Below are 27,970 nucleotides of genomic sequence, written 5' to 3'. Positions count from 1 at the left end.
ATTTGTCTGTTTTAAGCATTTGCTATGTTTTAATCCTATATGTTTACTTGAACTTTATCTTTAAAAAGAAGTTTAGGTAATTGTTGCACTGTGTTTTCATCCTCAGGTCTGTTCCAGAGAGCCATTGCCCAGAGTGGGACAGCTCTATCCAGCTGGGCTGTCAGTTTCCAGCCAGCCAAGTATGCGCGGATGCTGGCGCGTAAGGTGGGCTGTAATTTGGAGGACACAGTGGAGCTTGTGGTGTGTCTGCAGAGAAAACATTACAAGGAGCTTGTAGATCAAGACATCCAGCCAGCCCGCTATCACATTGCCTTTGGCCCGGTCATTGATGGAGATGTTATACCTGATGACCCTCAGATACTGATGGAGCAAGGTAACTTTGTTATACTAACAAACTATTTTGCTCTGGAATGATCATATAACAGTTGTCTACGTGTATCATTTGCAGGTGAGTTTCTCAACTATGACATAATGCTGGGAGTGAACCAGGGTGAGGGCCTGAAGTTTGTGGAGCTCATCGTTGACAATGAAAATGGTGTCCAGGCCAATGACTTTGACTATGCAGTGTCCAGCTTTGTTGATGATCTCTATGGTTACCCAGAGGGTAAAGACATTCTTCGAGAGACCATCAAATTTATGTACACTGACTGGGCAGACAGACATAACCCAGAGACCCGGCGGAAGACGTTACTTGCCCTTTTCACTGATCATCAGTGGGTGGCACCAGCTGTAGCAACAGCTGATCTACACTCTAGTTTTGGTTCTCCAACTTACTTTTATGCCTTCTACCACCACTGTCAGACAGAGCAGGTAGGTGTCACAACATATGAATTGTTTTAATGTTATTTATGTTAAAAACCCATGAATAGCTTAATGTTGTTGTGTGTTTTATATATATATATATATATATATATATATATATATATATATATATATATATATATATGTGTATATATATATATATATATATATATATATATATATACATACATGTATAAATAAATGCTTGTGTGTATGTGATGCACGGTTTGCATTTTTATAGAAACTTCATTTTCCACTGTTTTCAGCATGACTTGTGTTAGTGCTCATCAAAGCAGGATTTCCTGGAAAGCATTTCCAACTAATGTTTTGCATCTGTCACATAGACGTGATAATATTGATGTGATTTGATTCATCTGCTGCTCATTAGGTACCACCGTGGGCAGACGCGGCACATGGAGATGAGATACCATATGTGTTTGGGTTGCCGATGATTGGGCCGACAGAGCTGTTTCCATGCAACTTCTCCAAGAATGATGTGATGCTGAGTGCTGTTGTCATGACTTACTGGACAAACTTTGCCAAGACTGGGTATGAACACTTTATAAATGTTGCTAATGAAGCTTTCTTTTTATGTAGATGACTATCATTCTAGACGGTACCTGTGTGACTCAGTATTGATTGGAAAAACAAGAAATGCTACAGCAAATGTCAACCAGATGCTAAAACATTTATTGACTTTGTATGATGTGCTTAAACCCTACTGAAGTGCAATGGAAAAATCACTAATAGTTGCTTTGTATCAGGAAAGGATAATGAAGGTCTAAGAACTGCTGTGGACGTTTCAGTCTTTTCTCCTAGAAATTAAAGCCCTGTGTGGAGTCCAGGAGTCAATTCTTTTGGCTCGCACTTGAGCAACCTGAAGTTGGTGCACTGCTGTTTTAAGTCAGATGCAAAATATGCTAAACAGATGCAAAACAGCCCATACTATGCATGTGATTTTTTTTGTTGCAATAATTAAAATGACTTAGTTCAGTAATTCATAATAAAACTACTACCACTACTACTATTACTACTACTATTACTACTACTACTAATAATAATAATGATAATAGATTGTGTTTGTACTGGACTTTACATGATAAAAATCTCAATGGGGTTACAAGATTTTAAAAGCAATGCTTAACACAGAACACGTTGAAATAGTTACAGGCTGTAGTGGTTTAAGGGATCAGTTGTTCTTTCAGATAAGGATGGGGCTTTTCCATACATGCACTGATGAGTAAGTAGAGTGATTTTGTATTTGATCCTGGTGGAGATGGGAACCCAGAGGAGTGAACAATGGATGTGATGTGTTCACATTTCTACACTCTCAGCAGGATCCTAGATGCAGAGTTTTGAATATATTAGAGTCTCTGGAGACTACTGCTAGAGATCCTGAAGCGCAGTGCATTACAATATTCCAGTCTGGAGGAGTCAAAGGCGTGGATCAGGTTTTTTTTCTGCATTTGGTAGGGTGAGAATAGAGTGAGGTTTGGAAATGTTCCGAAGGTTATCGAAGGCTTACTCTGCGCCGCATCAGTCAAAGTTGAACATAGTTGAATTTTGACTGCGGTGCGCAATGACGTATACAACGCTTAAGACAATAATAACAAAACCTGATATAAATGAAGTTTTCAATTTATAAATCACAAGCCAAAAAATTATAATCCTAAGAAATAAATGAGTTTTTAGTGTTTTTTTAAAAAAAGTCTTGTTTTCTTTACCAATGTTTGTAAATGGGTGTGAATAGGTGAATGACTGGCTCTAGTGTAAAGCCCTTTGGGGTCGTTGGACTTGATAATGCACTATACAAGTACAAGCAATACATATTTTGATTAAAACTTTACTTCCTTGAAGTCTAAACTAAAATGTATTTTTTTAATGAAAACCCACTTAATGATTGTAAGGGGAAGCATCAAATGTAATATGTTAGAAGTGATTACGGACGTTTTGTAAAAGGCTTTATCCAATGATAATTGGAGCCACATACAATAACCATTACAAGACCATGAACAAGTCAATAATTTCATTGTAATTGTGTTTCCTCAATATTAAACTCCATTTGATGACTGAGGGGGTTGTGAATTGTATTGCTCGGTTTTATAGACCATACAGAGTCATTGGTATTCTTTATACACGCCTTCCACATATCTTAAAATTCATTATTAATTAATGGTCATGCATTACAAAGGCACATTTTTTATGCCATAAAAAAAAAAAATTCCCTTTTCCTTCCTCTGTCTCATGCTGCCTTCATGCATCCAACTATGGCAGTAATTGTTTTTCCGAGGCATAATAGGGGGACATTGGCTTTTTCTGAGCCCTGCCCAGTAACCCTGAGGGGAACAGAGAGGCACTAATGATCTACATATATAACCCCAAATTGACGTGGAATGCTGGGTACCTGGGAGATTTATGCCAGCCATTTGAATGGATAAGCATGTTCCCGATGAGCTTTGCCCAGCTCCTTACGCCTCTCGAAGACAGTGGGGTGCTTCATAAGGCTGAATGGGCCTCCACAACTCACGTAGCCTTTTCTGTTCAGCTCAGATTGTTAGTTTATAGCTTCAATGTGTTCAATATCTTCTGAAAATCTGACTGTATATGTTAGACTTAGAGAGGGCTTTCATATGGATTTCAACCAAAATTTACACTGACTGTGATCCCTTTGGTATTCGGCCCACAGGCTAACATCCAAGTTAGATGGAGCATAATATGAGGTTTTAATTATAGCAAAAACCTAATGAAATAATCTGCATGGCTAAACTCCAACATCACTCTAACAGGATTTTTGGTGGAAGCATGTAAGATTTGCATATAAATATAGTCCCTTTAAATAAAATAAGATATATTCTATAGCATACAGTTGTTTTTTTTTCATCATTTATATGAGGATTAAAATAGGATCATATAAGTCCATATGCTCCCTTAACACCTTTTGATACTAGTGGAATATTTTGAAAAACAATAACGTGTCACCAGTTTTACTTTATAGACCTTTTTGGGAGTTTATTGGGTGTGATTTCAATCACCCTGATACACATCATATGAAACCTGTGGGCTGCATACTCCATTACAACATCTTTATAATTATACTGATTAGCCCGAGGCAAAAGCCATGCTCAGTTCAATATTTCCTTTTTAATAATTTTACAGTCTGGTCTCATGAGGTCGTCTAAGCTCTCAGTTTAAATTTTGATTCCTCCTGCAAAGTTTTTAATCAGTTAGATGCTACATGGGCTATATATCAGTGCATTTTCAATTTGTATGGACAAGTACAAAACTTCACATATTTACTCAGAAAACTAAACCTCGGTGCTGAAAAAAATGTATTGTTCTTTATAATCAATTTAATACAGATTTGCTAGTGTGCCTCAGATTATTGTCATGTTGCAAAACCCGTGTTGCTTAAACACATGAACTGATAGTTGGGCATTTAAGGTTTTCTAACAGAGAGCAGCATTCATGGTTCTGTCAGTTATGGCAACTTGTCCGGGTCCTGAAGCAGAAGGGCTTTTTCCCAGATCATCTTTGATTTACTTTTTCTAAAACTCCAGCTGTGATGGGATGCAAACGTTCCAATAAATTCCACTTTTGTTACATCGGTTCATAGACTATTTTCCCAATGTTTATATCAGGCCTTTGCTGTCTGTGTCATAAGCAATGATTTTCAGCTGGGTAATGTAGAGGCCATTTTTACCCAGTTGCTTTCTCATGAGTGAATTAGTTGATGCACTACTAAAGTAACTAGCTCTTACTGTGATTTGTTGCAGTCCCAAAATGTTATAAATTATTTTGTAACCATTTCCCAACTGATGGATTTCATCAACTTTATTCATCACCTGTTTATGTATTTATTTAGATCAGAGCATGATGTCTTACTTGTTGAGATGTTTTAGCCTACTTGATGTTGCCTGACAGGTTCTGTCTTAAGTCACCTCATGATTCTTCAGGTCTGGCAGTGATCAGGCATGGAGGCTGCTGTCAAAACTAAACCACAAATTTGGTTGCATATGGGCAGTTCTTTATTCCAAAAGGAGGGGCACTTACTTTCAAAAAGGGCCAGGGAAGATTTGGTAGCTTCATTAAAAAACAAAATGATCTTTTGAAAAAAAGGTTGTTTAATTTTCTCCTTTTAATTTTGTCCAATCTTAAACTTTGTTTGATCATCTGAAGCAAGTAACCATGAAAAACAGAAGAAATGTGTAAGGGGGAGATTTTTTACAGATGCTATATATATATATATATATATATATATATATATATATATATATATATATATATATATATATATATATATATATATATAAATAAATGTAAAACAATGATTTGAGGGTTTTTTTGTTTGCTGCAAGTCTTGTTTTATTGATTCAAATAGACTTGTCTGTCTTTTCAGGGACCCGAACCAACCTGTACCCCAGGACACCAAGTTCATCCACACAAAGCCCAATCGTTTTGAGGAAGTGGCATGGACACGTTACAACCAGAAAGACCAGCTCTACCTTCACATCGGCCTGAAGCCTCGGGTCAAAGAGCATTATCGAGCAAACAAGGTACATTGAAGTCCTGTTGACACTATTTTCACAGTTTTTAATTAAAAAAATTTTATTGAGATTGTGCCAGTTCACAACACATGTCATCTCAAGGTACTTATCAAAGTGAATTTAATTGAATCATTTAGACAGATTGAATAAAAAGTTGTCTACCCAAGAAAACCCAAGAAATTGCACCCAGTCATGGGCTTGCAGCAATAATTTCACCTGGATAATCATGCAGCCATAGTGGACAGTTGCTGACATTGTGTCGTTGACTTAGCAGCAACCTCTCACACCCCTAATGCATGTAGTGACAGTCTAGAGGAAAACTCTCAAACAGCAGGTTCAGTGTCAACAGCCATCTGCCACGACTGACTATGGGTTGAAAAAGACAAAGCAAGCAAATAAAAACAGCCTAGGACCACTGATCCAGGGGTCCGTTCTTCGTACGTTGCTTAAAACATCCGAGATCAAATGAGACATCCAAGATGATTTCATCCGGCTAATCATGATCCGGCTAATTGGGTTCTTCGGACACACCTGTTGTTTACGATTAGTATGGCTGGATTGAGTTATCTGAGACAACTGCGCGTTCATGCGTTTGTTTAAAAGGGGAAATGTATCGATAGTAAAAATATTGATCAGCAGCGCTGCTATTGGCTGTTCAGCATGGCCAAAGAACGCCCACAGTTTTTCTCCCAAGCAGAACACGAGCTTGGAAGGTTATGCCGAATTTGAGTCATTAATTAAAACACCTCAAAATCTGTTAAAGCCAGGAGAGAGAGGGCTGGCAAAAAGCAGCAGACAAATTAATGCATAAATACTGTTCATGGTAGATGTTTCTATCACTTTCTACAGTATGAATTTTTTCATTTTAATAATTTCATATCATATAATTTCATATATAACAATTTCATTGTTCTTTTATATCAGAGCCTCCACAGAACCCACTAGAACATGGGGACAAGTAAAAGTGAAGTACAAGAATATTCTACAAAATGGTAGCCTTTAATTATTATACTTTATTTTAAAAAGGCACTTGTTATGTCAAGAGATCCAAATTTCAGTGTCATTCCTTAGACACTGGAAGTAAAGGACGCATGCAAACTGGGAATTTTAACAAAAAAAAATCTTTATCCATAAAAAATGAAAATTTTCCTTTTCCAAGTCATCCACAGTTTACACGGTAAAACTGTATTGCTCTGTGTCTAGATAATCCATCCATAGTTTTTTCTAATACAATATACGGCTCGACAGGAAGCAAGCCTTTCAAAGTAAACTAAACTTCAAAATAAAATGGCCTGAACAAATCTTCTTAATGAATATGATAAAAATAAAAAGTAAACCATCATTCAAATAACTTAAATATTTTAGATTTATGGCTCCAACATCACTTTTTCCTCTTTAAAAGCCACTGTTAAATTATGTGTTTGTCTGTTTATAACTAGCCTCGTGAGACCATCCTGATCTCGCGAGCTTTCAAGGTTTCACTCGCAGATCAGTCTGGCTACTCTCCGTTAAAGAAAATTTGGAGCCGTTCACCAAACGAACGTCCAATCAGCGTTGGCTTTGAGGCGGGTTGAGGTGTGACGCAACAGGAAGCGCGTCAATTCAGTCTAAACAACATGGCGGCTTCAGCCGATGAAACTAGCGTTAGCGTGGCTATCGAGCACGTTTTATCGGAATTACAGAGTATTTATTTGCTGAGCTAACGAGCCTTTACCTGCAGCAGCAAGAGTAGCTTGGCTTGTGGTTGTGTTTTCGTCGTCGCTCGTAACAGAGTGACGACGGATCTGATTGGTTCATTTGGCCCGTCTATCACCAACATAGGCCAATCAGCTAACCAGTATTTTCGCCCCTTCCCAAAGTTACTTCAACGGAAGGTTTCCAGATGGATATGCGGAGCAAATCTATCTGGCGGAGTCAGGTTAGTTTATAACAGCCACCAAGAAAAATCTCTCTACACTGTCGTGCTGCGCTAAAGGATCCTGTCTATACGCAATTAATTCGAAAAACTCTGCAAATTATTCTTGCCCCTTCCGCAACAGGTTGCTGTCGTAAAAATGGACATGGCTACGACAGACTTCCCTATCTCCTCCGCTTATACAGCCGTGATCTAATCTTGTTTACATGAAATAAGCCTGCTCTGGAGCACATGTTGCTATGACAACAAGTGCAGGATGTCTTTCGAAGAACCAAACGATCCAAGATCATGCCAAATCGTCAACAATGAAATCCTGCTAACTGAGTTAGCGACGTACGAAGAACGGACCCCTGGAGTACTTCCTACGTGAGAGAAATATAAACACAAAGTGCCAGTGGTGTCACAAACCAGAGACTGAGGACCCAGTATTTAGGCCGACAAGCAGATGAGACGTAGAGGAATTTTTTAAAGGCTGGTAAGACAGGTACAGGCAGACTCGGTGGTCAGAGTACAATCCAAGGTCGGTACACAAAAATGGCAGTCCAAAACTGGAAGAAATAATGACAGGGATAAGGCAAACTCAGGTTCTCCAGAAACAGAATCAGTCGGTCAATAACAGGCAGGCAGTTGGAACAGGGCAGGAAAAACAGGTTCAGGATACAGGGTGGCTCAGATGTCAAAAGAGAGGCAATTGGGTAATGTCGACAGAAACACACAAAGGGAATGCTGGACAAAACTCACCAAGGGCTCATAAAGATAATGATCTGGCAGAGTGCAGGAGACAGAGGCAAATATAAGTAGGGGAGTGAGCAGGTGGACAGAGTGAAACTAATTACCAGAATGGGTGGAGCTGATCAAGGGGGGGGGACAAAATGGCTGGAAGTAATCTGAAGCTGATTGGATGGTGACTGGTGAAGGGGAGTGACAAGAATTCAATTCAATTCAATTTTATTTATATAGCGCCAAATCATGAAACATGTCATCTCAAGGCACTTTACAAAATCAAGTTCAATCATATTATACAGATTGGGTCAGATTATACAGATTGGTCAAAAATGTCCTATATAAGGAAACCAGTTGATTGCATCAAAGTCCCGACAAGCAGCATTCACTCCTGGGGAACAGTAGAGCCACAGGGAGAGTCGTCTGCATTGTACATGGCTTTGCTGCAATCCCTCATACTGAGCAAGCATGAAGCGACAGTGGGAAGAAAAACTCCCCATTAACAGGAAGGAAAACCTCCGGCAGAACCGGGCTCAGTATGAACGGTCATCTGCCTCGACCGACTGGGGTTACGGAAGACAGAGCAGAGACACAACAAGAGAGACAAAAAAGCACAGAAGCACACATTGATCTAGAAATCTGTTCTACATTAGATGGTAATAGCTGGTGAGCCGTCTTCTCTGGATGATGTCACAGTTAACAGAACGTCAGACCAGGTGTACCTACTATGAAGAAAAAAAGAGAGAGCAAAAAGTTAAAAGCTGAAATGACGACAGTCATTTCAATGTAATACAATGCAAAACTGGAGAACAGTAGACTGAAGAACAGTAGAAATCAGTAGAGTGAGAAAATTAGACCCTGATGTCCTCCAGCAGCCTAGGCCTATCACAGCACAACAAGAAGACAAAAGAATGCTGGCAGGTGAACTGAATAAAGGCTGGTGACAGAATTGATCAGAGCAGGCGTTAAACTTGATATTATTGATTTATTGTGAAAGGAATCAGGAAGCAGAGGATACCAGGTCATATTTGAGTTTTTGAAACAGAGTAGGTTGAATAATAGGATATAGTTTTTTTTTTTTTTTTTTTTTTTTTTGTCATGCGGTCCACACTCCATACCAGTTGGTGGCGGTAATGCTCACCTAAACGTTTTTTGCCAACCGCCAATAAAAAATCTAGAAGAAGAAGAAGAAGATCAGAGCAGGCCAGAAGAAACTGATAATATAAAACAAAGTACAAAATCAAACTACATTAAAACTCAAACTATTCCATTAACCAAAACTAACACATAACCTAAACCTAAGACAGAATTGATTACATGAAGAGAATTACTAAACCAAAACAGAAATTAAACTAGACAAATCCAAAACCAAAATCAACATAAAGACCAAACCTAAGACTAAACAGAACATAAGAAAATTATAAAAACCAGAGCTAATACTAAGATAGGAGAGTGAACTAATTAAAAAGACCAACATAAACCATAACAAAAACCCAAATCATGACAAGTGGCAATGATACAGTTAATTGGTTGTCACAATATTACTGCTTTTAGTGTTAAATACTTTTTTTATGTAATGCTTTATATTATTTAGTATTAAACAAGGCACCCATCGTGGGACTTTTAAAAATGTACTATATTTCAAGGTCAAAATGTTAGTGACAGGCTAACATTACACAAGGGAGAAGCTCTAAAATGTTACAATTAAACACCATCAACATTTTTTCATGAAAATCACATGTGGCCTTGTTTTACATTTTGGTTTCTAGTGAAGTTTCTAACCTTTATTATAGATCAGTTGTAAGATCTCGAGCAAGTTTGTGTCCTTGCCACAGCTCCACTGCTTTTAACCAAGTACAGCTTCTACCAGGAATGTTGGATTACTGCGAAATGTTAAATACATCTAAAGGTAGTGTGGCTGAGTTCTACTTTACAAAATGTTGCTGCTATCTTACACTTCGACCTAGTGGTAACTTGCTCAGCCTGTCAGACTCCGGGTTTTCTGTAGTTTACCTGCCCTCACTGATGGGAGAATGCCAGTGACTGTGTGCTAGTAATTCCTGCTCTAAGTTCCTGTGTGGATCTGCTGTCAGCTCTGCTCGCTCTGGGGAGTCATTAGCCTGCTGTTCTGGTCAAGCCTTGGACTGTTCCTGCTCAGTGGACTTAGCCAAGGACCTGTTGGACTGTTTTCTCATGCAGGCTAATTTTTATCACTTGGTTAGTCAGTTTCAGTTATCATCTTCACCTGCTTGCCATTAGCAATCACCAGCCTGCTCCTGTCTTTGCTGTCATCCCCTGTCTGTCATCTGTTCCATTCCTTTCAATAAACTTTTGAAAACATACTATGTGCTTGGCTTGAATACTAGGCTCTCAGATGTAGTCATTACAGTATGTTCTGGCCTAAGATGAACCTGTCGCCAACACAGGATTTGCATTCTGGACTTGCTATTATGATGAACACCTGGGCATTATTTGGCACTAAGAGGGCATTTAGAGGACTTATCAGAGACTGTCATGGGCTCTGCGTTCGAGGGATCTTGGCTGGCGATTCCTCCTCCCCGTACCAGTCCCAGACGACTTTGATATTGCCAGGATTCCTCTGCTGGCCGGGAAGCACCTGAGAACTTCACTGCCTGTTCCCCACCACACTTTGTTTCAAATCCAAAGTTTTTCCTGCAGGTCGAAGGAGATCTGGTGCAAGTTCTGTGTCCTAAGCTCTTCTTGGGGCAACAGCTGTGTCCTTCACAAGTTGAGGACGCGATGGTGTCATCACAGACCTGAGCGGTCCTGCTTCTCTGCAGCAGCTCTGCACCTCAGTGCAATCCGCTTTCTCCCCAACTGAGATGTCGATGACGGCATGCCAATAAGGGTTCTGTTCCTCCAGCAGAAATTCCAGCTGACATGACCCAGCATCTGTCTGCCTCTACTTCTGTGTCATTTCTGCCTTTTTCCACCACTCCAGCTGCCACTTCCTCATCACCATCCAGCTCGGCGGGATCAACCTGTTTTCCTGCCACAACTGAGTCACCCAGAGCTCACCCCATCTGTTCATCTGAAGTCACATATGAAGACTTGGAGGAGAGAATTAAATCCTTAGTGCCCATTATCAAGAGGCTTAAAGAGACTAATTTATCACTCTTTGCCTGTTCTTGGGAAAAAGTTAAAGGAGCTGAAAGAGGGTTGTTGAGCTCCTAGGTTTTTTATCATCATCCTGCCTCACCAGCCACCCATAAATCTGCCATTAGCCTAGCTGTTGCTGAGGTTCCCCGTTAGGTCACCCAACGCCCTCAGCATCCAGGGCCTTGTTGAGACGTCAAGCACCCAGGGCCTTGTCGAGATACCAGGCATCCTGGGCTCCACAATTGCTACGAGGACTCTAAGCTGCTGTAAGGGTCTTTGCTGCCAGAGCTGTTTCACAGGTTGCCACTACTGGAGTTACTGAATGGGATCCATTTACCAGAGCTCCTGCGAGGGCTGCTATGGAGCTTCCTGGGTGCTCCTGACCTCAACCTTCTGGTCACTTCAGGCCCCAATCTTCTGGTCACATCAGAACCCAATCTCCTGGTCAGATCTGATGGCAAGCTCCAAGCCAGGACCGTCACCAAGCTCCAAGCCTGGCCTGGGTGACTCATCTGATGTTCTTGTCTGAGTCGCTGATGGCCGCCAAGAGCCCTGCAACGTTGCAATTCCGGTATTCCAAAAAAAAAAAAACGGTAGGAGACAAGAGGCTGCAGAGCTGGTAACCAGGTGATGACCAGGTGAGTGGGTTGGAATGCCAACTTCTCCCGCTCAGGTAGAGTATTCTACAGATGGCTACAGCCGATTCACCTTAAAAAGACACCTTTGTAAACTTTTCCTCCCTGCCACCTCATTGGGTCATCCCAGGCGACATCCTGGAGCTACCACAAAGCTGGACCTGTGCTGACCAAGCCACTTTGACCTCTGTATCGCCTTGGTCTCTAACATCATTTGACCCACTACTTTCTGGCACAGATGTAGGCTGTGAGACCACATGCCGTATTTGTGGCTAATCCCGCTGCATAAGGCTGATGGAAGAGCCTTGATATCGCCACAGATTTGGATAGGCATGCAGAACACACAGTCTATCGCAAATTAATCTTTCTCTCTAAATGAGCTTTTTGCAGCCCTCTGTGGGTTGAACACTGGCTATTGCAATTTAATCTTTCTATTGGTTCAAGAAGTACATGCTTTCATAACCATAGCTTGGGTATAAAAGCCTCTCAGTCAGACACACGCCCCCACCCTGCAGAAAGTCAAACTCAGGAGTTGGAATCACCAGCATTGAGAGCATTGACCGATAGTGTGTAGCATTTGTTACATTTTTGAACATTAGCCCATGTCAGCAATGATGCTGCTATCATCAAATTACCACTCAGAAACTGCACCTGTTCTGAAAAATCCTGCACCTCAAAAGACAGGTCCGTGGTCAAACCACCAGATATTTCTCTTGTCACTCCATATTTCAACATTTCAATTGCCCTCATCTTCACCCCAGCCCCTTGTCCGCTTAACCCACACCACTCATCCCTACACTTGGTCCATCACTTTAAGACCAGAGGAGCTGATGGAACAAGACTATGGAATGACCGCCCACATTACCTGTGATCATTGGAACCTATTGATGTTTTTGTGAAAAGCAGCTTAAGGCATGTTTTTTGAACAACAATTTTAGCCTCACTGGTCCATGGGTTGCTATGAGAAATAGTATGTTGTTTTGAAGTGTTTTAAAAACTCCTTTGTTATAGCACCTTTCCCAGACTGCTGTCTGAGAAAGGTGCTATATAAATAAAATGTACTTATTAAAATGTTATGGAAACTTGTATAGCTGGTGCAGCACAGACCTTGTAGAGCCATCAGTAGTTTATTTTACTTTTTCATAGTCTGAAAATGGTGAGTTTCATTTATTGCGTTTTTATCCCATATAGGTAGGCTATATGTATCAAATATTTTAATAGTTGAGTCTTCTATTTGAAAATCCCTTGAAAATAAAGCAATTGGACACTGAACTACATCAGACATTCCAAAACCTTTTTTCCTCATTATTCCCTTTATATAAATCTACATTAAGAATTGTACATGATGTCTAAACAACTTATTTAAAAAATATGACAACAAATGAATTTGAAGGCACTAAACCCCTGAGATATCCCACAGTGGAAATCTAGAAATCCAGCTGTTCCTTTAAAATAACATATATACATAGATGAAATGAGACTAAGCCCTATTTTCATAGGATAAGCATTATCTGGGGACCCCATGTAATTACACCCCTAAGTCTGCTTTTTATGTGGCGCATTTTCACGGGTTAAACGAAGCTTGAGATTTTGCTGAAATAAGAGACATCTCCCGGATATAATGTTAACTCGCTGCAAATTGCGCAACATAGCTATATAACAGAAGGCTACAAACAGAAGAAACTGATTCTTTCTGCACAGTGCAATGCATGAGGTGATCCACCACTTGCATCTGGTATTTCTCCTTCTTTTCAGCTTTTTCTCTTTGATAATGGAAAAGAGTATTGCTAGACCATGACCCAAAAGAAAACACTCAAATGCAGTCTCCATTCTTACAATACAAATGTGCCCAGGAAATAAAAACTGCCTAATCATGTACTGGATCTCATCCATTTCAGTCCAAATCACAGAAATGCCTATTTTCACTGGATTAGTCACAGGGCCTTGGAGTTCAGCAAAATATAGTAGGCAATTTGTGGGAGAAAAAAATTGTCTACAAATGACTGATATGGACGATTAACACGGGATTAACAACACAGAGAAACTTGCAATTATTACAAATCACAAGTGGTCTCTAGGTAAGACTAACCCTATCAGAATAGGACTATAGTTTAATCTCTGAGTGTGTAGAACTCTGTGCCTAAATCCATCGGGCTATTCTAAATGTTTAATATGTTCATGTGTAATCCTGTAATTTGAGCATTTATATTAATGTTGCTTTTTTTGTGCTGAATTAACTTTGTTTCTCTGTACACCAGATGTTTATCTTTCTTTTGTTTGAGTTCCCAAGATGATTGCATTCTGGGTCATTTTCTTCCTATTTTAATCACTATCTCCTGTCTTCCTACATTAGACTGTAAGCATGTAGCATTGTTGCAACAACTGTCCCCCATGAAACCCTTAACTGCTGAACAATTGTGCTTTCTAGTATCCTGCCATGAGGAGTAAAGTGTATTTAAAGTGTTGCATGAGATTAAGATAGTTGGGTCATTGTTGCGAAATGGAGTCAAAAGTTGTGTTGATTCTGTAGCAGTGCCTCACACATGGAGGCCACATAATAAGAGCGCTCATGCAGTGGAAGCCATGAACCACATTCCTGACAACCTTACTTAGCTGGTGGTCAGATGGTTTATGGTATCAGCTTTCTATCACAGTAAGGTGATGCTGGATCATCATTTTCTCATGACACCACGTCTTCCAGAGTTGAAAAAGAAATACAGTTTTAGTACTCATTATCTGTAAGTGGAGTTGTATGTTTTGTCGAGGAAGTTTAACAAAGAAAGTTCCAGACATTTGGACATGACTTACAAGCTTCTATTTTAGCAGTTCTTAGTTTAGATTAATCTTATGTGCTCTACATTCAGTTTCTGACAACCTACATTTGTCAGTGCCCAACTTTAAAAAAGAGCTGTTTGACGTGTGACCCCATATTGAATTTGGAAAGAAGCTTTTAATTCATGCCTTCATTTTTTGTTCATCCCTAGGTCAACCTATGGCTGGAGTTGGTCCCTCATCTACACAGCCTCAATGAGGTCACCCCACTCATCCCTACCACTACCAAGGTCAGTACCATTCACAGCTCACTGTTCTGCTATACCAGATCAATCTCCTCACAGAAGGTTTTAGCAACAGACAACACTTTTCAATAGCTTCTTATTCACTATGGAGATGCTATGTTTGATAAGCTTGTTTGGTTACTAAAGGGATTGAGCAGAATTTTCTTTTGCAAATTAAGGGTACAATATTTTGTGAGTCGTTTGATTGATTTGATTTACACTGTACAGTAAAATATCAGTCTGTAGTGGGAAAGTTTTCCATCTGATCTGCAGTTACTTTCCTATAAAGCAATTGAGGCAATTACAGTATATTTGAGTTATAAATTTGACAACACATAGCTTTGTGAATAAACTTAATAGACTTAGTTGTAGACAGAGTTAATTGTAATTCAACTGCACATTCACAATGTACACTTGAGCAAAATATATCCGGTTAAACAAAAGAATAACACAATTCACCATTGTTCCCTTTAAAACTGAAAAAGAAAGCACAATGTTATTTACCAACTTGTAGAGTTAATTTTAACAGCAATAGCTTTAAGTAGTTATTTTGTGTATGACCTTATTAATCCTTCACAAAACCGGCTCTTCTTGTTCACTTGGTATGACTCCACAGTGCGCAGGTTGTGTGACTGCAAAGCAAACCCATATAATCACCCCTCCAGCCTCATGGCTGCCCGTTGGTATGATGCGTTGCTGCTATGCAGGGATGGATTTTGTGAAACATGATATTGTGCAGTAGGGCATCTTACATCCGTCCATACGAGGTTGGTCTGAAAGTTTTATGGTTCATTTAGAAGCAACATTGCAAACCTGAGTCAGAATGTACAGTGGAAAACATTTCAGCTCTGTTCCTTCACTGTTAGAAGGTCTTGGGCTCCAAACTCCATCAGGGCATTTCTGCATGGAGGTTACTTAATTGAACTTTATCGATCTCACAATGGAGAAATTCACTTCTGCATATTAACCCATCCCCTTGGGGAGCAGTGGGCTGCCACTCTGCGGCGCCTGGGGAGCAATCTGGGGTTAAGGTCTTGCTCAGGGACCCAGAGTGCAGGCGCTGGGAATCGAACCGGGTACTTGCATCCTTCTTTGAGTGCAAGCGCACTGCTCTAACCACTCGGCCACCACTCCCCCTTTTTATGTACTTGTATGTATGTACTTGTACTTCGTGTACATACAGGAAGTATGTACACGAAGCTCTGCAGCTTTCTACCACAGTTCAAAAGTATTAATTGGCCACTCTAATTTAGTCTTAGGTGGTCATTTGTCCTGTGTTTCTCTGTGTTGCCCTGTGATGGACTGGTCTGATTCTCCTCAACTGGCCAATGGGCATATCAATCCACCCACAACCCAGGTTTAAGTGAGTTTAGATGGATGGATGGATGGATGGATGGATGGATGGATGGATGGATGGATGGATGGTTGGATGGATGGATGGATGGATGAATGAAACGATGGATGTCCATTCCAAGCCTTCCAAGCAAATGAAAGTTGTTCAGAGGTTTCTAAAACTATTGTGACATAAATTGGAACCTTTAAAATCCTAACTGTGACACATACAGTAGAATATATTTATCTCTTGATTTTTATGACTTGCACATGACAATGACTACGAACACTTCAATAAACAGAACAACTAAAAACAAGAAATCTAAACAAAGTAATGGCCCAATCAATGCCCAAACCTCAACCCAACTTCTGCTTCTTTGGCAAATGAAGATTCTTGGCATTACGTAAATAAGTTTTCAGCAACTATTATTGAGCAATCATTGCTATTCCATTGTCACAGCATTTGAAATACAGTATAACGGGGCAATCTCAGGCTTTTAGGTTTTTTTCTTTATATACATTTAAAATCATTCAGCTCTGCTCTATATAAAGGGGAATTGCAATGCTTTGGTGTGAATTCCTCATTAATGTAGCTCCACAGGTTCCTCTTTTGCTCCTGTTCCGAGGCCCGTCTCAGTGCAACTCATTTTGGTACGGTCTCTTTAAATGTCAAGGAGGCACTTTACACCCTGTCCCCCTCCATGTCGGACAGTTTAATTAATTGTGTGGGTCAATACACCCAACAACTGAATATTTTGACTTATCTGCTTCAGCATCCTTCACTTTGGACTACAAAATTGTGCCAACAAATAAAAGTTTTCAGATTTGTGAAATCGGCTAGCCAGAAGACAGTGACCTTGTTTAGCAGTTGCATAGCAGATAATGCGATGTTGCAGTGCTGTTTTAAAAAACGTGATAGTGAACAGAGAAAACTGAACAGCTTGACAAAATGTTACCCAAAAAGAATATAAGGTATCTTTGTACCATTTGGAGAGACTACATTGAACTTTTCTGCACTCCTAGAGAGTGTCAAATATTTCAAATAGATCCAATACATATGCATACAATATGCAAAAAACAGCATCTCAGTTGCAACAATTCTGCCTGCATCTGCATCATTGCTTCAAAATGTCTGCAGGTTTTGCACAAATTTAATGACAGCGAACTCATAATAACATTGCTTAATCTTGTGTTGACATAGTGTCTGCACTGAATAATATTTACAAATGTATATATGCCGAACACATGAAATGACTGTCTGGGGTGTGGAGCTGGCCTTCCAAATTGATTAAGCTAATGATTATTAGACAACTTAGGGGAACTTCCAGTACAATATGGTCCTGGGATTATCTACGCCACAAAAAATTAGGGGTATTTCAAAAAAATACCCCTAATTGTGTTATGTTTGGATCGCCTCTAAATTTGTTATTAGATGTTCCAATGTATGTGGTAAGAAAATAAATTGCAGCTTAAGAGAGTCAATAAAAATTGTCGAACTAAAGCTATGTTGCAGACAGTGGACCGAAATTCTTTCACAACAATGTGACAGACTGAAAAAAGTCATACATAAAACATCTGCTTCAGGTTGTTGCTTAAAATTCCATCTACAAGCAACTGAATAATGTGGAGTTAAGGACCTTGCCTGTGCCTCTCCTAACAGCGACGAAAACTAAGCTTTTTTAATCTAGTTTGACTGTTGGGTATTTATTGCTTGAATTGTATTGCAATGCTTTAAATGAAGTTTGGCTACACTACAACGAACACTTAAAAGGGAAATATTTTTCTTAAGAAATATTATAATAATATTATGATATGTCTTTTTAATGAATTGATAAAATTCTTAACCCTGCCTGAATCTATTTGCAGTTTAAAGATAACATTATCTGTTTATCCAGTGAAGCAAACACAAAATTAAGCAGGGAGTATTAATTTCAGAATTGTACTAAAAGTAGGTATTCAGCTTGCAATTAAGCAGCTTTTATTGAATATGGGCTTGCAAGAAGCTGATAAAGTGCTTCCAAATCACAGTGCCTATCCCATGTTGGGGTCAATAAAATCGAAAGCTATTGTACATGCTTGACAATAGTCCATGAAGAGTATAAATCTTCAAATTAATCATCTTTTCATTGCTGCTCTTCTGTCTTCCAACAGATTCCTCCACCAGAGGTCACCAACCGTACACCAAAGACAAACGTTCTGGTAAATAAGCGACCAAACCCGACTCCGTACCCCACCGAGATGCAGGACAGCCACAATCAACCTCACCTGGTGGACCAGCGGGACTACTCTACAGAGCTTTCGGTGACTATTGCGGTTGGAGCTTCTCTGCTTTTCCTCAACATTCTGGCCTTTGCTGCTCTTTACTATAAAAAGGACAAGCGACGGCATGACGTCCACAGGCGCTGCAGCCCCCAGCGGAGTGCTGCGAATGACCTGGCTCACACTCAGGAGGAAGAAATCATGTCCTTGCAGATGAAGCAGCACTCAGACCTGGACAGAGACTGCAGAGGGGTGGGGGACTCCCTTCACCCGCATGATGTGGTCCTGAGAACTGCCTGCCCACCAGACTACACCTTGGCTATGAGGCGCTCACCAGACGACATCCCGCTCATGACACCAAACACCATAACCATGATCCCCAGCACCCTGGGGGGGCTCACCTCACTCCACTCTTTTAACACATATCCCAGCAGTGGGCAGAACAACACCCTGCCTCATCCGCACCCACACTCACATTCCACCACCCGGGTATAGCCCAGTGGATGGACCCGTGCAGGCAGCACTCTGACGGCTAAGGCACAAAGCTAACTGCACTGCTGCTGCAGAGAGTCGAGGCCGACCTGCTGATTAACACAGAGATTTCAGGAAGTAAATTGCTGGCCCGGAGTTGCCAACCACCAATGGAATTACACTGGGATTATACCACATCCTGTTGATACCTGAGGAAATATAATAAAGGGTTTCAGACGCTTTGGACCAGAGGATCAAAAAAATAATAATATTAGTAATTATGTTTTTTTGTACAAAATAATGGAAAGACACAAAGAAAAAAAAAACACAAAAAGTTGGGGCAGAACAAACGTCTCACAGGCTTAAACATTGAGAAAGATGTTTTTTATCATTATTTTTGTTCTGGTACTGAAGCAACACAAGGAACAGTAAAACACTTTTTCTCTCTAGCGACAGTTATGGCCTTCGGGATTTTTTGACAAACGACTGCTTGACAGTATTATCTAGAAGCAGCGCGGAGCATCAGACACGCCTTGGAGGTGAGAAGAGGGGAGCACTTTGTAAAGGAAAGAAAACATATTGTTTTCCTTTGGCATTCCTCTGCAGAACACTGGTTGCAGGGCACAAGGCAGATGCCGTGCAAACCAATCGAGGCATGTCTGAACATCGTAAATGGAGGCTATGTAAGATAAGCCAAAAGCATTTGCCGAAGGAGTAAAGCAAGGAAAGAAAACTTCAAGAAAAGAGACCCTGTATGCACAACAGAACCATTTTGAGGGGAAAAAAATCTTGCAAATACTTTTCATCCTTTTATTTTTGATTGAAACAATTTTATTGTATAGGACCTATTTACATATCTAAGCACCAAGGCTGTTTAAGCCCACTTCTCTTGGGCAGGGTGTTCATACTGCAACCTGCCACTAGGACCGGGGATGTAGGAAATGAGGACGCGCCAACCGACCTTCTGACAGTTCCAACTTTAACACAGAGAGCTGGGGGACAAAGGATAATTGGGATATTTTAGCACGATGCGCATGACAATTTACCTGCTTGATGGCTGCTCTGCTGATTATGTCATTAATAAGAATAATTTTCACCCTGTTCTTTGCGTTGGAAAGATTCAAGACATACCTCCCTATTGGATTACTAGAAAACACATGCTCTCACGGAACCTTGGGAAATGCAGTCCTTTTTGCGGATGTCAGTGGATGGATTTAGATTGGGTTAGGAATATGGTAAAGTTTTCATGCATTACATAATATAGCTTGAATGGGCTGGACATAAATGGACTAATTTTGTACTCTGTGTGTTGGTACTACTTTTTGATAGTGGTTAAATCAGATTACATTGTATCAATCAAACCCATTGTACCTTCAGTTGAAATCAATGTTCTTTGCTGTTCTACCTATTGGAGCACTGGACCGTATCAAGGTAATTATCTGCACTGTTTATTCCATTGACCTCCTGTTCCCCTTTTTCTTTTTCCAAAAAATTGGAGGCGTGTTAAAAAAAAAGTAACACAGTGGCACAGAACTGGGTAGTAAAATGGAGGGTGAAATAAGTGAAAAATTTAGCGAAGGATTCCATCTCCAGGCGATGTAGATTTGCTAATGATTTATCCAACAGAGCTCTGAACTCCAGAGCTACTTAAACATGAATGCCTATAGATGTTTAATTCAAGATAAATGTCAGACAGATCACACCGGGTGGGAGTCTGCAGAAATGCACAGTAGGAGGATGTGAGGAAGAACGAGGATCAGGTTAGGTCATTCCCATGATTCACTTTTTATGCCGCTTTTATCATTAGCCAAGTTGAAAGAAGTTAGGTGGTACTTTATTTTGGAAAAACATTGATGTGTTTGTCTGTAAACTAGGATGATCAAAAGCAAAACGTCTTACCTCTATAACAAAAAAATCTGTCTGCTCACAGTGCTGTCTCCAAATCTCTGTCACGGTGTCAAAGCAAATGAGCAGATTTGTCAAAGAAATATTGCAAAAGGTACTGCCTCGCTTAAAAGGGTAGTTCAAGGTTTTTGATATGAGATTCTGCTAAAAGGTTATAAGCAGCTAATAGTTAATTTGCAGCACATAAATCTCTCCTTCTTAATTAAGTATGAAGCAATATGAAGTTTGTCCCTGAGGCTGAAGCTGATGACTGGTCCAAAAGGGGCCAAGTCCAAATTGGACATCTACTGTCTTAAAGTACAATTTAATCTTGAACATCTCATAGCAGCTCAAGGATTAAGTCAGCTTTTAAAATAGTGTCATCTTTTCACTTAATGTTTATGTACACAGAAGCCTCTGATTATTTACACGGGGAATTGAGGAAGGAGTAGTTGTGCAACCAATGGCCATGCTATGTGAAATGTACTGAGCGCGAAACATTTAAAGTGTTCCCTGTCAGAGTAACAGTCTAATCCAAAAGTAAGCCAGGGTCAGAACAGATAAAATTGCCTAGACTGAAACCATTGCAGTATTCTTGCATTTTACACAGATTTACACTTTTTTTTGGGTCGAAGTAAATAAGAGTAGAAGTCTTAAATACATAAATAGGAGTAGATCTTTGGGCTTGGCCCCTCTCAGACCAGCTGTTACGTTCATCCTCCTCAACCAGTTAATCTGGATTTTTATGAAATGAAGACACCAGGAGAGCTACCTAGGGGAAATAAAAATTAACATTTTCTCCATTCTTCTTGGAAAAAGTGTAATCTCTTGAAACGTTTTCCTTGCTTTCTTACATGCACAGATCTTTCTGTTCACAGATGTTCCATTATATTTAGCTCTTATGCTTTCCGTTGGCCCATCTTGTGGTTACCACTTTGTATTTTGAGTTGCCATTATGATAATTGAGGCAACCATTTAGAAGCAATGCATTCTCTAATCGTAAGATTTCTTACAATAGGTTTAATGTTTGCAATCAACTTTTTATGGTTCAATTGACTAGCTAACTTCCAATAAAACAATCTGAGTGAAAACATTTGTGGTTTCTGTTTGGCTAGGACACCTCCCTGAAGGAAGCCATTAGCTGATCTATGGCAGCCAATAAAGTCATGTTCTGTTCTAAGGATGATACAATTGACCCAATCTTTCTGTGATTTACGATGTCACTCTACTAGACAAACTACTGAAGGAGATATTACAGCAACTAACTATTTTTATTACTTTTGCTACTTGCTCAGAATTTAAATGTTAACCTGTGTTTCTTTACTAGATGAAGCAATCATGGAAGCTTTTGCAGCAATTAACTATTTACTTTCCTTTAACACAGAAACTAATCCTGGATCAGTGCCTCTGAGGTTTTTCTGTATATGCTCGTTTGTCTAAAGCCACCAGTCGGTCGCAACAGTTTGCGCGCTGAGCTCGGCTCTGCTAGTTTTTTCTTCCCGTTGAAATGTCATTTTCCTTTCCACTGTTGCTGCATACCTTGTCAGTGTGAAGGGTTACTGCAAAGTTCCGTCAGCTTTCCACTGTAGCTTACACACTCGTTCATGATGAGAGATTGCTAAAAAAGTCAGGCACTCCATGGAGTCAGCAGGGTTTCCTTCCACTGAAAACTTCTTACCAATTGGCAAATTAAAATGAACTTGACACTGGTGTTTTATAACTACAGTTGAAATGTAACATTTGAAATTGACTTGAATATGTCTACATGATTGGATTGATTGTTTGTGCCATGGTGACGCAGTTGGTAGCATTGTTCCTTTGTACCATGGTTTGTATCATGGTTTGAATTTTGAACTGGGGGCTTTCTGCATGGATTTTGCATGTTCACTTTTTGCATGTGTGGATTCTCTCTGGGTACTCCGGCTTCCTCCCACAGTCCTCTCTAATTTGCCCTTAAGTTTGAGCGAGTGTGTGAATAGTTGTTTGTTATTTGTGTCTTCGCTTTGGAGTCGCCGGATTAGTTAAAGCGCTATACAAGTACAAGCCATTTACCATTCATGTTACCCTGAGACAGACTGGCGACCTGCCAAGGGTGCATCCCACCTCTCGGTCAATTGCCCTTGGATATAGGCTAGAGCCCCTCTATGACCCAGCAAGGGTTAGATAATGGAAGGAAGAATCTTAGTATATTAACTTGGTCTTATTTTATTTTAAAGTGCCTTGAGACACATTTGTTGTAAATTAGCATCACACACACATAAACACACACACACACACACACACACATATATATATATATATATATATATATATATATATATATATATATATATATATATATATATATATATATATGATGCCAATATAAATCAAAAACATGATCAGCCAACCACTATCCACTTGAAGCTAAATTGTAAGTAAAGGTTGCTTTATATTCAAGGTGTGCTTTCTTTTTAAACAGGTTTGCTCAAATGGGCCAAATGGCTTAGGTCCACAGAGCTATTAAAAGCTAATTAAAAAACATAATGGTGTGGGTTATTTTCTTGACATATGAACTTCTTCACATCTGGTGCAGATTGTGAGGATTTTGGAATGAGCAATTTTCTGGGTTGAATTATTCCAACATATAATTATTACGTTTTAACTTCCTCTGAGAGTATCGGGGTTGCGCCTATGAACAAAAGAAAGCTGAAATTGTAGAATGATATAAAATGACATATTAGTAATTAGTAATTAGTAACAATTCGTTCATTTAACACACAGGGGTCTAAGCACTGAGTGGAAGAACCAAACACAGCCTCAACAGCCTGGCACCTCATTGTCATGCTGGTTATCAGCTTGGTCACACACTGCTGGGGGATGGTATCATGTGAGATTTGTCTCAAGTCAACCAATGGGGTCATGATGGTCACTCTAGCAAGATGACCCCAAGTGTCCAATTGGCCCATTCAATCCTCTCCAAGTTTGGACCCAGGCCGAGGAGATACGGGATAGCCACTGATCCCAGAATCTGATTACAGTATCTCTGCATTAAGAATGTCTCCAATGATGATAAGCCTTTTTTTTCCAGTGAGGGAGATTCTGTACCACACACTCATTTCATCTGAAGTGTTTTGGCAATGGCAGAGAGGATTTTTGCAAACCATGCACTCGGCTCATCATCTCAACCTACAAATGCATTTCTTTGCAAAACATTATTTAGGTGTATTATTCAGCACAAGTAGGTTTACTGTATGAACGCCACAAAATCTAGGTGGTCTGGATACTTGATAAGTTTATTTAATTTATGATCCTCCACCGTTGTATTTAAGAATGTGATATGTCAGTATCTTTGAAAACGGACAAAATTGTCAAGATGCCAAATTCTTACACAGGCCAAGAACATAGCATCACTCAAAACTCTCTTGAATTATCCTGCAGTTATTGTTAAAGTTAACTTAAAGTTAGTTCTGGTAGTTGCCTTGTTCCCACAGGCCTCAACTTCACCTCCAGCATTTCTGCAGCTTCCTTAAAGAGCTGAAGACTGGTGAGGCTTAGGGCAATGTTTAAAAAAAGCAAGAGGCTCATGGAATAAGGAAAAGTGGATCATTATGACATAGAGAAAAATGTTGTGTTGTACAAACATTAGCATTTAATATTTTTATTCTACTGCATACTGCATACACTGTAATATTTGTGTTGCTTCAACTTTGTTTCAATTTCTTGCTACTTTTCCAAGCTCAATCCTCTACTGGCTTATATATTTGCAGTGGCAGGCATTTTAATGACTAAATGTGTCTGAACCTTTGTACAGCACGGTTTGAATAGGTATGAAGAAGAGGGGCCTCTCATTTCAGCTCATATTCACAGTCACCTCTTTTCAGTTGATGTTGAAGAGACATCGCTTTTCTTTCCAGGGATTCTCATGTGTCTCATCTTTTCCATGAAGCTGACAGCTTGGACTGCTTAACAAAACGGCTCCCTTCGCATCTGTGCCATCTTCAGTAGGCCGCCTTCTGCAAGGGTGCCTGCTAACATCTTTAGGTCAGTGAAGCCTCAGCATCTAACAATGTTAGCCACTGAGAAGGAATGAGTCATCCAGCAAAGCAGACTGCAGTCAAATCCCATAGCTTAGAAGGTTTGAGTCACTGCGGGGGCAAAGTGGTGATTTCCAAAACACACAGTGAAAAGAATGCCATAGATAGCAAGCCTGTGCTCGGATACAAAAATCTGTATGCTGGCACAGAGAGGCAGCTTGTTAAGCTCAAATGCTTGTCTCCCTGTTTTTCTTTCACTAAAATGTAGACATGTGGGGGCCTCTGTTGTGAGAATACATCCTGCCCCTTTTGGCTCTCTTTCAAGCACTATACAGCTCTTTACAACAATGAGTGCAGACTGCTGTTGCAGCAGACAAGCTGGATGGTAAGGTACAGTCTGCTATATCAAAAGCAATGTTTTTTTTTTAGTATTTAAAATCAAGAGCTAAATTATGACTATATAACAGAGTTTATTGTGCAGACAACCACAAATGTTTAATCTAAGATTAAAGAAACAGGGTTATTATCACCCCTCAATATTTCAGGCCAATTTCTTATCTTTTTTTTAATCACATTTCATGAGCATTTTAGAATTCTCTGTCTCTGAAACTCTACTCTAACTAAATTACTTACAGGGAAATAAGATGGATAACTCAAACTAAAATGATGCCCTAAGTAAACTGATCTAAATTGTTTGAGCATTTGGTTCTTTTCAGTGTATTTTATTCTTGCAAATCAAACTCATTGCACATTGTAGAACTTAATATTCTTTAGACCTATATAAAATCACCATGGGCTTGTGTTTGTAATTCCATTACTGTGATTTATTTAGAAGATGTGCCAGACCCTTGAACAATAAAACACTATTGGCAGGCCAGCGTTCAGTTCTTTTCTACACAACCCAACACGTTACACAGTTTTAAGACACAACTTATCAACATACAATTCTAATAAAACAAGATATTATGGTCAGGTCAGGAAACTATCAGCCTAATGTGACCAAGAATAGCATCAGATTTAAAGGCAATGGTGTTGTCTGCTATGGAAAAGTTAAATACCTCCATTATGTGTCCTCCCAAGGCAATATTGCACTTTCCATTTTCATTGAAATCATCGTCAGTTTAACTTTTTTCTGTAGTACAGGAGGATAACATCACAGAGATGATCCATGGTTTTAGTCACTGTACCCAGAAATACCTGGCTATCAGCTATAAAACATGAAGATCAATCTCCATATTTCCATTTATTTTCATTTCTAAATCAATGTTTCAATACAACCCCAGTTACTTTGCATGTAAACTGGTCCAAATGCATTCAGTGCTTTTAATACAGGCAAAGTTGTTCTGTACTATCCTCAATATGTTTACTTTTTGTCAGTTTCTTATCTTCTCGACCATACTATAAGGATCAGGGTATACCTCAGTTCAGATGGACGCTAGGGGATAATCCTGTGACTATGCTCCCTCCTTCACTGACTTAATACCTATTTCTTCCCTTTTGATCAAAAAGCCCTCAAGAACAAGCCACCTGATGATAAACTATGTACCACAAGAGAAGATTCATCTTCTGGAAACGTCTATTTCAAAAAGTGGAACAAAGTAAACTTAACTAGTTTAATCAAAACAGCCAATGTGTTAAAAACTAAACTAATAAAAACTAAACCATACCTCAATTGTTATCAAAGTAATAAAAACAAAAATAACAAGCATGTGTTTCAATTGATTTATCAAAACAACAGGTAGTACATAATTTAATTTCTCCCATTATGAAAATACAAATTAATCGATATGTTAAACATTTTCTACAAAGATACTGTTTAAACTGGTGCTTAATAAACAGTTTTACCTGCCTTTCAATTGCAGTGCTTTGGTGCAGAATGCTTTAGATTGCGTCATCAGCAACTCACTTTGTTGTGACATTAAACAAAAGAGCAATAAAAGACATATGAGTGCTCTCTTCTGGATGAGTGCAGTGACTGCCTGAGAATATATTTTTTCATCTGCATTATGATGGTTGATAATAAATTTACTGGATGTGTTTACAAACCATTTTTTTGTCACATTACAAAACACTTAAATGAATAACTTGATAAATTCATACAGAAATCATTTAAGTGTAATACATCAAGCTTTATTTGACTTAATCTGTCAATTAACTGACAGTGACGGTATATTTTCTATAGAACTTCACATGGACTGGGACACAGTTAGACACAGACTAAAGGCCATCCACTGAATTAAAGATGTAATTGCAGTGATGGGTAAATAGTCAAGCATGTACAGATCCATGCTAATTAGCTGACAGTTGAGGATTTAAAACTTTATATGCAGGGCAGAAAATGTTAGCAAAATCGCAAAATGAGAAAAATTATCTAAACTGTGGGTCAGTATCTAACATATTTCACTTTTTGCAATAACATCTCCTGAAACTGCTTTTAGCTGTGGTGCCACTTATAAAATAATTACTTTTCTTTACCCCCCACACATAAAAGATTATATGGCTGTCAAATAAGCATTAATAATGTAAAGGTAGTATATACACTGGGTTTATATTAGTGAAAAACGACATTACACAGAAAACATGTAAGCATGGAGAAGCTTTGGATACAACAACAATTAAATAAAAAGTGCTACTTTTAAACAGAGAGGCTCCAGGTAGCAATCATGTCCATAGAAAAAGAGCTGGACATACATCTTTGCAAAACTGATCACAGAATAATGAATACCAGCAGAGCAGAAACAAACAACTGTTACTATATACATAAAATCTAGAACTAGCAGCACAAATTTAGAATGATCAAAACTTTGGATCACAAGTGATAAAAATACTAAATAATGTATTAATAATTGTATTAATAATTAAAGGAAAATAACTGTGAGAAGACATTTCGGTTCACAAAGAGAAAGGAAAAGTACTAAGATGGAGCTATTTTTGATCAAAGAGACAGGACACTAACAGACTTTAGTCTTTTTACTTGGCTGATGGGGGCATGTATAGTAAGTAATTGGATCATTAGCATACACAAAATTAGTTTATTTAGTGGTCTGAAGAACTTCATATTAGTCTATACATACTCAACCATTTTATTTCAACCAGCTGATGATAATTAATCAGCTCTAGCCTGTCACTTTGCTTTGCTTTTAGTTCTCACTGTCACTTCATTAGCTACACGTTGACCATACCCTTTGACGTTACCATTGAGCTAAGCCAGTGT

General features: G+C 39.2%; 1 protein-coding gene across 5 annotated transcripts in view; it reads left to right on the top strand.

Annotated features, from left to right (window-relative positions):
• Positions 1-23,013, top strand: part of nlgn1 (neuroligin 1) — a 440,050-nt gene extending 417,037 nt beyond the window's left edge. For all 5 annotated transcript variants that reach the window (XM_036141621.1, XM_036141620.1, XM_036141617.1 and 2 more), the window contains 6 exons: positions 107-373; positions 449-810; positions 1,190-1,350; positions 5,198-5,354; positions 14,723-14,800; positions 18,278-23,013. In XM_036141621.1, coding sequence (XP_035997514.1) covers positions 107-373; positions 449-810; positions 1,190-1,350; positions 5,198-5,354; positions 14,723-14,800; positions 18,278-18,880 — 1,628 coding nt within the window. In that variant the 3' untranslated portion in view covers positions 18,881-23,013. The remainder of the gene's footprint in view (positions 1-106; positions 374-448; positions 811-1,189; positions 1,351-5,197; positions 5,355-14,722; positions 14,801-18,277) is intronic.
• Positions 23,014-27,970: the final 4,957 nt, after the last annotated feature.

This window comes from Fundulus heteroclitus, chromosome 9, assembly GCF_011125445.2.
Source record: "Fundulus heteroclitus isolate FHET01 chromosome 9, MU-UCD_Fhet_4.1, whole genome shotgun sequence".
Lineage (NCBI taxonomy): Eukaryota > Metazoa > Chordata > Actinopteri > Cyprinodontiformes > Fundulidae > Fundulus > Fundulus heteroclitus.
This window is presented reverse-complemented; position numbering and strand designations above follow the sequence as displayed.